At 44.1% G+C, this 13,693-nt stretch overlaps 1 protein-coding gene across 2 annotated transcripts in view; it reads right to left on the bottom strand.

Annotated features, from left to right (window-relative positions):
• TMEM132D (transmembrane protein 132D) overlaps positions 1–13,693 on the bottom strand; it is a 233,539-nt gene that overhangs the window by 171,426 nt on the left and 48,420 nt on the right. The window contains exon 3 of one of the 2 annotated variants that reach the window (XM_078381730.1): positions 1,350–2,241. The exons of the other annotated variant lie outside the window; for it this stretch is intronic. Within the exon in view, the coding sequence (XP_078237856.1) occupies positions 1,350–2,241 (892 nt within the window). The remainder of the gene's footprint in view (positions 1–1,349; positions 2,242–13,693) is intronic. 2 annotated transcript variants of the gene reach the window in all.

Raw genomic sequence — 13,693 nt, 5'->3', positions numbered from 1 at the left:
GGGAGGCAAATAGAAAGGACTGCCTCGTACATAGCTGGCAATCTCAAAGGAAATCAGACCATGTGCCTTTCCATAAACACTGGCCACGATGGCCTGATCCAGCCTAAATCAATGAAGAATCACATAATGTGAAGGTTGGGTGTAGGGAGGTAAGGCAAAGATGTAAATCATACAGAGACACAACAGGACTCCTCTTTACCTTGACACTTCCAAGCTTGTATTTCAATTTTGTTGTTTTCCTGGTTCACCCTGGAATAGTAACAGAAATCTCAGGAGTAAATCCCCCTGTGATTTCAGAGTTCTTTCCAGTTAAGCATCTATCCCAGTGCTTCCCAATCTTGGGTCCCCCAGATGTTCTTGGACTACAACTCCCAGAAATCCTAGCCAGCACAGCAAATGGTGAAGGCTTCTGGGAGTTCTAGTCCACAAACACCTGGCGTTCCAAAGTTGGGAACCAATGATCTATTGGATTGCGCTTTTGGGCATAAGACTGCGCTGTGTGTCCTCGGGTGCAGTACGAGTCAGGAAGCCGGGCTCCAGAATTTCCAGAACTTCCCACCAGGAATCAGAAGGCATTCATGGGACAAATGGGTAAAAACACACCCTTGCAGACAGAGATGTTTGAAAAGCTCTCAACTCCTGCCCCCTTTTCAGTCATCATCCCATCACCAGCATCCTGCAAAGTTCAAATACTTCCAATAAGTCACTATTTGAGACAAGAAGCAAATTTTCGCCAGCGTCTCAGAATTTAAACTGGAAAATGCAGGAGACATTCTCTACGTTGGGTTTCTAATTCAAGAGAGGAAAGGACTCCCCCTCGATGCACTTACAGGGAGACAGATCCAAAAGGAAGAAATGGAGGATCCTTCCATTCTTAACTCATTAGAAATCTTCTCTTTCTTCCCGTGTAAACAGTTCAAACTGGAAATGAATCTGGATCTTCTACTTCCAATCTATGTGTGTTACCCCTGGTCCACAGCATTTCCCCTCACTACCAACGCATTCCAGCATTCAAATAATTCTTAACGTTATAGCATAATTATTCAACATGGGTCAAAACTAGATGCTGCCGCACAACAAAGCATTTCAAGTACTACAAGCCATTGCATGTCACTGCCTGAAGCAGGCTTCAGTTTCTCGCAAACCCTGCTCTATGCAAAGCACGGGAATGCAGCAGAATACACTCCTAAACATCATCAGCTTGGCCCACATAGGATTTGACTTCAACCTTCAACCCAACCATCCCCCCAAAATGGAGCACAGAAAGCATGTTTGACATTCGTTAAGGGAAAATTAAAATTCCGGGGAAGGTATCCGTCTGAGTTTCAAACAAGTCTTTGTGGCCTTACCTCAGCGTAAACTGATCTTCTGTTGAGTTTGTTGCTATCGACACAACGAAGGTCAAGACATCCCCTTGCTTGACCGTCTTTGGTATATACTGGATGGCGATGTTATTATCCAACCGCATTTCGCTCATGGAAGGGCTACCTCGTGTCTGGTAAAGGAAAACACTTCCGATCCTCCGCAAAGGCGGCCCCGATTCATCGATATCATTGCGCCCAGGCCTGATCCCATTATTTTTCTTTGGCGCTTCCTTGGGACAATCTCCTTTCTCATCTCCCTGCTGGATTGTGTAATAAAGCTCCACCGGACTCCCTTCCGACTGGTTCGGGAGCTTCTTACGGCCGGCGACCACCGTAGGGGGGTTGAACCAGCTGGGGAGGAGCCCTAACTCAGCCACGCATAATCCCAGCTCCCCTTTCAGTCTGCAACTGCCTCGGACTTCCCTCGTTTCTCGGAAAGCAAAGACTCGTAAACAGGGCAGTCGTTCGGCGACACTGTAATCGTCCCAGTCCCTCCCGACAACGTAGAAAAGAATCTGGACCTTCGGTCGCGTCGGGTAAATCTTGCTGTTCATAATGTACGCCTTCAGCTTCCAGTTCAACGAAAATTTGGGGGCGGCAGATCCAAATGGGTTCGAAGGGAGCAGCAGTTCCTGAGGGATCACTTGCTCAATAGAAAACGGTCCATAGGTGGCACTGAGGATGGGCGGCCTCTTGGACTTATAGATGAGGAAGGATTCCACCCGGGATTGAAGGCTTGAGTTCCTCATGATATCCTGGTTGGCCTCTTTGAGGAAGAAGGAGACATCGGCGTTGCGGATGTGATAGCTCACCGGCAGGTACGTCGGAAGCAAGGAGAATTTCTGGGTACTCTCCAGAACCCCTCGGCTCTCTGTAACTGGGAAAAGCAAGAAAAGAAGAATTTAGGAGCCTGAAAAGTAATATTTAGAAATAGGTATTTGGAGGGGAGAAGGAGACAAGGGGACACAGGAAGAACCTCACTGGTTCAAGTCCAAGGTACAGCTAGTTGACCACCTCATTTTCCTCTCTGACTGGTCAGATGCCTCCAAGAACTTCACTTCACTGAAACAACTGCCCTCTTCTGCTGATTGTTCTCCACCAAAAATGGACTGCTTGAGGACATGAAGGTCCCATTTCCACCATACCAGCTTGAACACCTCCAACCTTACCTGCTCTTGGGAGCAAAGCAGAATCAAGTGTGGGGGATATTAGGAGAGATCTCCAAGTCAGGCTATGTAGGACAGCACCTTGTTAGAAATCCTGGAGATCTTCTGCTTGACAGAGTTGGCAATACTTGGTTGAATGGACCATAGGTTTGATTCAGTATAATCAAGTTTCCTATGTCCGTTCAGCCTTTTAAATGATTGCTGTTCTTACCTTCCTTGTGGGCTTCTCATGGGCTTCTCTTTAGCCATCATGAGATTCAGGCTAGTAGACTTGAGATGTCTTTGATCTGATACAACTGGGCACTCTCTAGAATCAAAGACTCCATCAACTGCCTCCTGGGTATAATTTTTCAAACGACTAAAGTCCCTTGGGTAAATGGCAAACTAGAAATGGGATGAATAAATCAATAAAACTATGGCCACAACAGTTTCAAACACTGACTGCAGCCGCCTGCAGCTTCCTTCCATTGGCCTATGTATGTGTGTAGACACAGACAGCAGAGGGAGAACAAGGACAGTGTCATGTGGAATGGTTGATGGCATATTAATTAGGCAAGCTAATGAGGTAAACCTTTATGCAAACTCAAACTCAGCATTTCATCATTGACCAAATGCCAACTGTTTCAAACGCACAGCAAACGTATGAACGTTTTGGTCCCAAACGTTTGATTCCTCTACAGCCCTCATGAGAAACCGGTGCTTCGTATCCCCATCCTTCGTTCCAAGGAAGTTGGGTTACGCTAAGAAGAGGTTCAAATGTCTGGAGATCAATGGGGGTTTCATGCTTCAAACAATCCTGCCTGGTGAGGTGGACAAGGACCAGTGACTAGACAAAATCGTGGAGGACACAGCTAAAGTTCTACCACCCTAAGGATGGAGAACCGCCAATTGGCTTAACACCATTGAAGTCTGTCCTCGCTATGCTTCAGTTGGGCATCCAGTTTTCACACACCATGGAAAGAGACCCTTTTCTTCTAATCTAAAAGTTAGATTCTGGGTATGAAGGGAGGCTGAGCACCACCAAAACACTCCTTTTGCCCACCATTCCTGACTTTTCCAGCAAATCCTGCCTTCCCACGATGTGCTCAAAGTAGGACAAGCCTCGCTTTCATCATTTCTGCCTCCAGGGATGGTTCAGGCTTGATTCGATCTAGGATTCACTTGTTCGTCTTTCTGGCAGTCCAGGGTATTCACAAGGCTCTCCTCTAGCACACTGCAAATGAATCAATTATTCCAACACAAATCCTCATTGCCTTAATCATTAGAGGCTAAATCCAATCTTCATCCAAATAAAGGTAGATCCAATGAGCTAAATTCAAAGTAAGTCCCCATTGGGCCAGATCCTTTGAATCAATGGAATCCACGAAACTTTTGAATTCCATTTCCTATTGATCCGACATTCTAGTTAGACCAACAACTCAATTTAGACCACTAAAATGAATGGAACTTGACTCTATTTATGTAACTTGCATTGATTTTCACAAATACAGTGGTGCCTAGCTTAACGACGATAATCCGTTCCAGGAAAATAGCCATTAAGCGAAAACATCGTAAAGCGAAAATAAAAACCCCACTGAAACTCATTGAAACCCGTACAATGCATTTCAATGGGATAAAAACTCACCGATAAACTGATCATCGCAAAGCGAAATTCCCCCATTTAGACCATCATTTTGCAATTGCAATTGTGATCACAAAAAGATCGTCGTAAAGCGGATTCATCGTAATGTGGGGAAATTGTTAAGCGAGGCACCACTGTATACTGTAGCAGGGACTAAGACTGGATATAGCCCAGTCACCTGGATTTAGCACCATCCCCATCACTACTGCCATCATTGTCATCACCATAGCCATCATCATGTATGCACAGAAGAATAAAAGATGACACACAATTCAGAAAAGGTCTGTGCTTCCGTGCATTGAAGTTTTGGAAATAATGAACAGAGGGGGAAGACATAGGGAAACACCGTCAGCCTTTAAAGTGAATGTCACCTTCACACAATCTGTGAGCTTATGATATCCCTTTGTTTATATTTGTCTTTCAAAGGCTTGAATAATTAAAAGCTTGAAAGGGCTGCAGGAAGACTAGCACGCTGATACAATTCTGGCAAACCATGTGCATGCACAACAAGGGCCACCGAAGCTTTGGACCATGGAAAAGACAATGTTCAGACAACCAATTTGAGAGTGGACCTATGAAGATATGGAGTGGGAAAGAACGTTCAGGACGTGACATTTTAAAATGCATTTCATGCATTTCTAATTGCTTTTTCAGAAATTGATTACAGTCATTATTTTATCACTCCAATCACATAATCTGTTGTACTGTATGTATTAACATGTTGTAGTGATGGGAACACATGCTCTTTCTGTTCTCAGCCGCCCAGGAAAAAAAATTGCAGGGAAATATTCTCTGGTTCCCCCTAGTGGCCTTTTCTGAGATTGCATCTTGAAAATATTGATGAAAAACAACAAGAAAGCATACTTCTTTTGCTACTTGAGAGCTATAAGAGCATAGCAGAAAACTTGAAAACTGCTGTCAAATACCTCAAAAATTCCTGAAAAGGAACTTTAGGAAATAACAAGTGCTACTCGTTATACCCTAGGTGGCTGCACCTGAAAGTAACTTTGCAACTACAACTAAAGTTATCCACTATCTGCAAAGTAACTTACTACTTGCTTAGAACAAGATCCTTACAAGCTCTGGGGCAGATCCAAGGTTTCAAAATGTGAACTTCAAAATCTGAATTTGGTCCAACTGGATTCTCAATCTACGCTGTTCATTCTTTGCTAGATCTCCATGCCTCCCTCCATAAAACACTATCCTCTGGTGATTTCACAGCTGTTCAGGTTTTCCCCCACCTCTCAAAAAGCTTACAGCTCCTCTTTTAAGGCTTGCTTACTGGTAATAAGAATTTTAAGATCCTACTATCCCAACCCCCATTCTTGAAAACGGAATGAAGAATATCAAAATATTACCAAGACACACATAGGAAGGAGGAGGAGGAGAGATAAATGCCACTTTTAAAAAGAGGGGAGGAGAGGAGAAAATTATAGGAAAGGAAGTAACTTAATTAGCAGCAATAATTTTTTCCTTGATTTGTGGTTTCATTTTCCAGACTTTTTAAGGCATCGGCAGTATAATTCTCCTCTTGCTGTCTCATTTTTCCCTTATGTGGTTCAGCATCACTTATTTTTAAAAAGGCACTTTCTACTTTTTCCAAAATGTGGACAAACTACAGATAGATACGTTTATCCACTAGGGTGAAAAAAATAAAATAAACGCAGGTAATTCCTTTACTAAGTCCAGCTAGGAAGAGAGCCATCTGGTTTGCTTTCTTTGCACCTTTTTATTTATTTATTTCAGTCTCAAGTTCCTTCTGTCCTGAAGATATTTGCAAATTTGGATTATCTCTCCACCCCACAAATGAACTCATCAACATTTTCCACCCATCTGTCCCAGCCAAGAGCAATCTATAGATTTTTCTCATCTCTAGAGACAGAAGCCATGTTCTGGGTTTTCTTCACCAAAGGAATAATAGAAGCTCATGACTGTGTAGAGGTTCTACTTGTTAGCTGGAACCTTTGGGAGATCTGGTGCTATCCAGGTGGAGAAAAGCAGTGACGAAGAGGTGTGAGGCTTGTTGCGCCTCTCCTTGGATTATAATCAGCCAGGTAATGAGTGAATAGGGCTAGAATTCTAGAAGTAAATTTGTATGGATGGAATAGCGCTAGAATTCTAGGTGTACATTTGTAAAGATATAATAGGGCTACAATTCTAGATATACATTTGTGAGGATGGAATAGGGCTAGAATTCTAGATTTACAATTTGTGCGGAATGAATAGGGCTAGAATCATACATTTACATTGGTAAGAATGAAATAGGGCTAGAATTCTAGGTATACATTTGTGAGGATGGAATAGGGCTAGAATTGTACATTTGTGAGGAATGAATAGGGTTAGAATTATACATTTACATTTGTAAGGATGAAATAGCGCTATATGTGTACACTTGTGAGGAATGAATGGGGCTAGAATCATACATTTACATTTGTAAGGATGAAATAGGGCTAGAATTCTAGGTATACATTTGTGAGGATGGAAGAGGGCTAGAATTATACATTTACATTTGTAAGGATGAAATAGGGCTAGAATTGTATTTGTACAGTACATTTGTGAGGAATGAATAGGGCTAGAATTATACATTTACATTTGTAAAGATAGAATAGGGCCAAGATTCTACGTATACATTTGTAAGAATGGAATAGGGCTAGAATTACACATTTATTTGTGTGTGTTTTTATAGGGCACTGTTCTCCCAACAAGTGGAGCCAAGGCAGTTCACAGTATTAAAAGGAATAAAATTAAAAACACAATAAGTTAAACATTAAAAAACCAATTAAACTATATACCAATTAAAATACAAGTGTACAATTAAAAACAAGTAAATATTAACAACTATTTTAAAGACATGTACTGTATATATGTAAATGGAATAGGGCCAGAATTATATGTGTACATTTGTAAAGGCGGAATAGGAATAGAAGTGTAGATGTACATTTGTTAGGTTAGCTCATCTCCATTAATTTTTCTGGAACCTTCTTCCACCAATGAAAGAAGAGATGGGAGTCCCCTACCCCACAAGAGATGTCAAGGGCAGTAGGGAAACACATACAAGCAGGTGATTCTGTCTCTCCCTCTGATGACAAAGCCTTGGAAGCGATTCCGGTGTCTCTCTCTGCAGGTCCCATATGCCCCGTAATGCGAGAGGCTCTCTTAATGAGCTACCGCTGCTGTTATCCCCCAACAGGGAACAAAAGCCCGCTGACTTGCTTGGCGGCGGCAGGAAGCGCTCGACAATAATGCAAAATTTTTTAAAAGATGGAGAAAAGAAAGCGAAGGAGATGAAGGCAAGGAAATCACGTAGGCGAATCCCAATGACCATCCAGGGGAGTTCTAAGAGAAAACTGCCACTGTTTGCCAAGCTGTGCAGATCTACGGAGAAGACCGCGCTTGTCAAACGGAAACCCCTTGATTGGAACGGCACCGTTATCGGAGGCAAAACTATCCTTACCTCCCGGAATGGTAGGCTATGAGCTCAGCTGCTCTTTCTAAGCTAATTGCATTTCCCTGCTGAGCTATACAAGCAGCTCGGCTTGTCGGGGAGCGATGGTTCCTCTGTACGCTGAACGACGGTTGGGCAGGACGTTAGGAGCAAGGCTTGGCACCCTGATGGGCCTAGGAACCAGGTGGAAACCATTTACGTTTATTGTCTCTCTCGCTCGACACAGACAGGAAAACAAATAGACACAGGATGGAGACCCTCGGGCCAACGGACCAGATACGGCCTACGGGAGAGAAAGGAGGCCTGTCGTTCAGCCACAGTTTTCTCAACTCAATCAGGGAAGCGGATATTTGAAAGGGCTCTATAGAAAGCCAAGCACCCCGCTCCCCCGGGTGATGGAGAAGTCTCCATTACTATAATCTAATTCTTGAATTCACCGGAGTGTAGACCAACTTTATTAGGGATTTTTTGTCCAGATAAGAGCACAATTGGGCAATCCATCAGAGTCGGGAGGGACAAGAGCAGAACTGGCCACGGCAAATTCAGAGGGCCCACTCCAGGTGAACAAACGGATGCCATTCGCGCCACGGCAGATATCCCAAAATACCAACTACCACTGCATGCTAAGCGCTCAATCCTACCAGCTATTGACTGAAATTTCTCGGGTGCTAGACCAAGCCAGTTATCACCGGCGCAATTACGATTGCAACTGGAGGATATCTGGAGTCAAAACCTGCAAAAATAAAAATAAATAAATGAGGGGATTTATTTCAGCTTTACTACCGTTGCAACCTCGTTTGTTCACCTCGTTTTGTCGCTTACAGATGCTAGTCGTGATTGCTGTATTCCCCTCCCACCGCCTAATAAAGCACCGTTAAATCCAAGCTGGCACCAAGGATGTAACTTCCCGAAGACACAGAACAAAAGGCAGTGGGATTCTTATATGTTTAGTTCTTTGATTCATCGTTGCTGTTAATCGCCGCCCCATCCCTCTCTTCGCCACCGGGGCCTCGTTAGATTTTGTCTCATTACTTCCCTCCCCCCCCCCCAAAAAAAACCCCATTGCAACTGGTCTGGAATGTAATGTGTAATTAACGAAAGAGCTGTGGTGAAAAAAAAGTTATTTTTCTGTAACCAAGTGAGCCACACGTAGAAGGAAAGAGGATCCAGACAGGTAGACGGAGGCAGCAGAAGCAGCTGGGTAGAATCAACCTAGCCCTCCTCCCATTGAGTTGTTTCCCTCGAACCGGAGAGGAAACGCCGTGCGTTGAATTTCAATCAGATTCTTTCTGGAAAGCCGGCAGCCTGGTTTCCAAAACAGCTCAAAGGCCAGAATGTTTTAAAGTCCCCTTTATCCAGAGCAGAGAGCCGGCGTCAATAAAACAAAGGGTAAGCCCCCCCCTCCGTTATCCTCTTCCTGAAGACCAGCTGGTTTTCAGATGGGGGAATTTGTCAACGAATTCTGGAAGATGGGAGATGGGGGGGGGATGGGAGAAATGTAACCTGTCATTATAATCATAGAATAATTGAGCTGGAGGTGGCCAACGAGGCCATCAAAAGCAACCGCCTGCTCAAGGCAAGAATCCAAATCAAAGCAGATCTAACAGAAAGTTGTCCAATTTTCTCTTGAAGGTCTCTAGCATTGGAAACCTCACCACCTTCTGAAGTCATTGGTTCCATTGTCGTACTACTCTAACACTTAAGATTCCCCCCCCCCCCCCGCTATTCAGCTGAAATCCGGCTTCCTGTAGCTTGAGCCGATTATTAGGTGTCCTGCACTCTGGGCTTTTCAAGAACAGATCCTGCTCCTCTCCTCTGCATGACTCCCTTTCAAGTATTTGAAGAGTGCTATCGTATCTCTCCCCTTATTCCTAGTTGGACTAGCTGATACTGAGGCTGGCCGTATTCTGAGAAGAGTTACTTTTTGAGTCGACAACTCACGGAGTAGCCCAGCCAGCACAGCAATTTGGAATCTCTCATGATAATTTTAGTCTGATCTATTTGGAGAAGGCTGCGTTGCCAAAATCTTGATCGGCGGCAGGCATAGGGGAAGGTTTTCTAGGCCTGGGATCAGCAAGCAGAGCTCAGAACGGACAAAAGTAAGGCCTGATGCTGATGTTTGTCCATTGGGATATTTGTCCCACCAGGTGTGCAAAGCACAGTTCCATCCATGACTTCTTGGGAGGAACAGAACTGTGCTTTGCATGCCCGGTGGGAGAAATGTCCTAATGGATGAACACCTATGTTGATGGTGATCCACAGTGGAATAATTTTCAGGCATGGAATGCATAGTTCAGTTCTAAGTTTTGCCTACCCAGGACTATTTCCTCAGTGCAACAGGTATTTGGGCAACAAAGCACAGCTAAGTGCCTTGCAATACCTTTCCAGGCTGCAAAGCACAGCTCAGTGCCCTATAACGGCTTCCTGGTATATCAAGTGCCCTCTTCTCTCTGGCTGGATGTGGATTATGCTCTTATCTATGATCAGAGCTAAGAGCAGAACCCTCACCACTCATGGGCTTCTCCTCACTGACCCCTGGTGTACCATATCTTTTCTGTGTATAAGACTATACTTTTGTCTACAATCATTAGACTAAAATTGAGGGTCATCTTATACATGGAAGTAAGCTGAGAAGAGAGCAAACACAAGTGGAGGGGAAAGCAGGGATCAAAGCGATCCTGCAGCGCTTCGATCCCTTTCCCCCTACACTTGCTAAACCCCACTTAGATTTCTTAAGGGTTAGAAAGGGGGGCGTCTTATACATGGTGTGTCTTATACACAGAAAAATATGGTAATTTTAAATCCCTTTCAAATGGACTGACCAGACCAAATAACCCGGATAATCTTAGGTTTGCATAAAGAGGACTTGGATTTATTGACAAAGAATTCCCAGCCCCCCTTTTGAAAAGTGTTGTTCCCAGGGAAACAACCGTACTATTAAACAACTTGCTAGTGGCTTAATTGTGCAGCTGAGATGAGGGCCGTAACTCTTTCCTTCTACAAGAGGCAATTCACGACACAGTGCTCTGCTAGCAAGGCTGAAGCATTAATCGGACTGACTTGCTAAATTACCTTTTCCTCCAGAACATTGTTTAGCAGGAACCTTTGTTGGGAAATCAATGAATTGTGTGTGAGTGTGTGGGGGTGGGTGGAGCAGACATGGCCCCAGAAGAACATGGAGGTAGAAAGGGCTGGTCTAAAGCCACCTGGGTTTTGAAGCCAGGATACTGCTTGGTTGAATTCTGGGAGTGTGGGAGTCTTAAAAACCTGGAAGTCCAATTCACGACCTCCATGAACCTTGGAAACATGTGAAACTCTTGTTCAGTTTCAGAAATAATACTCATGTTCCATTGTAGGGAGATGATTCTGCTGTAGAGAGCATATTATTAATTAGTCTAGCAATTTCATCAAGTCAGCTGTAATTTATGGTGAGCTTTTCAGGGTTTTCCAATTAAAGAGTCAGAAGTGGTCTCCCATTCCCTTCCTCTAGGGGGCACCCTGGGGCGGTGCAGTTGGCCCAAGGCTACCCAGGCTGGCTCATCTCCCAAGGAGGCACAGCGAGGAATCAAACTCCCATTCTCTGGCTCCACAGCCAGAAAACCTAACTCACTGAGCTATCCAGAGAGAACTACCCAATACAGTGGTGCCTCACTTAACGAGGATAATCCGTTCCAGCGAAATCGTCGTTACGCGAAATAAAAAATCCCATTGACATGCATTGAAAACCCATTCAATGCGTTCCAATGGGCTGAATAACTCACCATCCAGCGAAGATCCTCCATAGGGGCGGCCATTTTCGGTGCCTGTAAAGTGAAGAATCCATCCAAAAACGTAGCAGGGAGCCATTTTACACAGCGGGCAGCCATTTTGAAGCCGCCGATCAGCTGTAAATGTCGTCTAGCGAAGAATCAGTTCCCGAAGCAGGGAACTGATTGTCAGTAAGCGAATTTTGCCTATTAAAACGTTCGTTTTGCGATCGCAAACGCGATCGCAAAACAGTAATCATATAGTGGTTTTGTCGTTTAACGAAGTAATCGTTAAGCGAGGCACCACTGTAAATAGTCTTTTCCAGGGGCGGAGAACTCTGGCCGATCTGGAAAAGCTTGTTTTCTTTCCCTGGGATAATCCAGAAGCTGAACGGACCATCGAAAAAATGGGAGGATAAAACGAAACCAAAAGTGGTCATCACTTCCTGGTTTTTTGGGGGGGCAGGGGGAGAATGGGTATTTGGAGATGTTAGACATGAAACCAATTTGAAAAGTGCAATGCTGCTTCTGGGGAAAGGGTTGTTTCTGTTTGTCTTTTGGGTTGCAGGTGGAAAATCATGAACGCTGGGTGGCATCAGGGTTATAATTTCTAAAAGGCTTCCCGTCTATTATAACCTTTCTCAAAGCCTCTCTGCCCTTTATAGCACCACCTAAGCCAGACACCAGAAACGGGTGGCAGGCTGGTATCATCAAGAGGCTGAAACTCCAATATGGATTTTCTATCATTCCCCCCCCCACAACACCTTCGGAAGAGAGACGTCTGCGGCGTCAGATGGCTCGCGCAGACGTGCTACGCCGGTGCCTTAAAGGAAAGCGTGGGCTCGCCGACCTCCCAACCTGAAAGGGTGACCTTTTGTGACAAATAAGCCCACGCCCCGGATCTGCTCACAACACTCAGAAATGACTAAACAAATGTCAGCAACCAATGCATGCCCCATAATTATAATCCTTCCAAAAGTGGTCACTCTTAACATGGCCTTCAAATGCCAAGATTTATTTTCTTTTTCTTTCTTTCTTTTTTAGAAAGATCTTTGAAGGAATGGGAAGAGTAAAAAAGCCTGTAGCCAAGGAATTAAAGAAAGCATTATGATGATGATGATGATGATGATGATGATGAAGAAGAAGAAGAAGAAGAAGAAGAAGAAGAAGAAGAAGAAAAGAAGCAGTATTAGTATTAGTATTAGTATTAGTAGTACAGTGGTGCCTCGCTTAACGAGGGCAAAAATTGCTTTGCGAAGATCGGTAAGCGTTTCACTTACCGATCTTCGCAAAGCGATGCCGCGGATCAGCTGTTCGGTGGCTCCAAAATGGCCACCGGAAGCCCCAAAATGGCCACGCGCAGCATTTTCGCGCCCTCCCCTCACTTACCGATGGCGCGAAAATGGCTGCCGCCATGGAGCAACCTCGCTGAACGGTGAGTTTTGCAGCCTATTGGAATGTATTAAACTAAGTTTAATGAGTTCCAGTGGGCTTTTACGTTCCGTACAGCGATGTTTCGCCATAGCGAAGGTTAATCCGGAACGGATTAACCTCGCTATGTGAGGCACCACTGTATTTTATTTTATTTTATTTATTTATTATTAGTAGTAGTAGTAGCAGCAGCAGCATTAGTAGTACTCTATTATTATTATTATTATTATTATTATTATTATTATTATTATTATTATTATTATTATTATTATTATTATTATTATTAGGTACCAGCCACGGTGAAAACTGCTGGACAGTTCAGTGGCTTAGGTCTCCAGCTGCAGAGCCAGAGGTTGGGAGTTTGAATCCCCCACTATGTCTCCTTGACACCCCTACCCCCGCTTGGATTATGCAGCTAATATCTGGAAAAGCGCGTTGCTTTAAAAAACGTCAGATATGGAAAGCACGGCAGAGAGACTAGATCAATAGGTATCACAGGGAAGGTTTTATTAAAAAATCCGGCGTACGGTAGTTTGCATATTTATTGCATTAACCGAAAAAAAGGAAGGGATAATGGAGCTTCAAAGCCAAAAATACAGCCCTCCCAACTTATTAAAAGAAACTTATTTCATTAGCATTTCAAACTTGACAGTTCTCCTTAAGTTTACACGGCTTCTTGTCACTGTTCCTGCAGAGGGGGTGGCGGGGTGGGTGGAGGTTCATTTTCCCCACCCTGAGTAGAATCAAAGGGATGTTTCTTCCCATACCTTCGCTCACACCTCCCAAAATTATTATGCGCCCCTTCTCGCTCCGGTTTTGCAGGGCTTTTATGATGTGTCTTAAGGAAATTGAGAACCAGCAGAAGAAAGCTTCCTTGGCGCATCACGGGTTCAGACAAAAAAGTGCACTCCATGCTCCTC

Source organism: Pogona vitticeps, chromosome 14 (genome assembly GCF_051106095.1).
Source record: "Pogona vitticeps strain Pit_001003342236 chromosome 14, PviZW2.1, whole genome shotgun sequence".
Lineage (NCBI taxonomy): Eukaryota > Metazoa > Chordata > Lepidosauria > Squamata > Agamidae > Pogona > Pogona vitticeps.
The sequence above is the reverse complement of the archived record's forward strand: the minus strand, read 5'-3'. Positions and strand labels throughout refer to the sequence as shown.